Source organism: Penaeus monodon, chromosome 31 (assembly GCF_015228065.2).
Source record: "Penaeus monodon isolate SGIC_2016 chromosome 31, NSTDA_Pmon_1, whole genome shotgun sequence".
NCBI classification, from domain to species: Eukaryota; Metazoa; Arthropoda; class Malacostraca; order Decapoda; family Penaeidae; genus Penaeus; species Penaeus monodon.
Genome location: NC_051416.1, coordinates 20,470,197 through 20,470,647, shown reverse-complemented (window position 1 = coordinate 20,470,647; position 451 = coordinate 20,470,197). Strand labels below are relative to the sequence as shown.

The following is a 451-nucleotide window of genomic DNA, read 5'->3' as shown; positions in this document are numbered from 1 at the left end:
CAGATCACATAACACATACACGACCTATCTTCCCGTAATCCCAACACGCTCAAATCCCGCCTTATCGATCATTAGCATATTTCAAATAGTCGTCCAGCGCGTACTCGAACAGCTGGAAGTCCAAGAGGTATCGCTGGTGAAGCTGGAGGATCTGCTCGTGCGTGAGGAGAGAGAAGTACTGAGAAGCAAGGTCCTGGGAGGTCGCGTTGTGAAGGTGCCGCCACTCCTGCGTCTGCCTCTGTGGAGATTAGGAGAAAGCGGGGTTTTAACGTTTTTTTTTTTTTTTGGGGGGGGGGTTGTAGCGATGGGCCGTGAGGGTGTTGGAGGTGGTATGATGAAATAATAAACGGGTGATGTTTCTCCCTCTCCAAATCCATCATTTTCTTTGATAAATGAAGCCCCAACTGCTATAACCTCCACAGGTGACAATAAAGATTTTCTGGGATGTAAG

The 451-nt window shown here is 48.1% G+C and overlaps 1 protein-coding gene across 1 annotated transcript in view; it reads right to left on the bottom strand.

Annotated features, from left to right (window-relative positions):
- LOC119593077 (carbohydrate sulfotransferase 11-like) overlaps nt 1–451 on the bottom strand; it is an 8,227-nt gene continuing 7,776 nt past the window's right edge. The window contains exon 7 of the mRNA XM_037941999.1: nt 1–238. Coding sequence (XP_037797927.1) covers nt 62–238 — 177 coding nt within the window. The 3' untranslated portion in view covers nt 1–61. The remainder of the gene's footprint in view (nt 239–451) is intronic.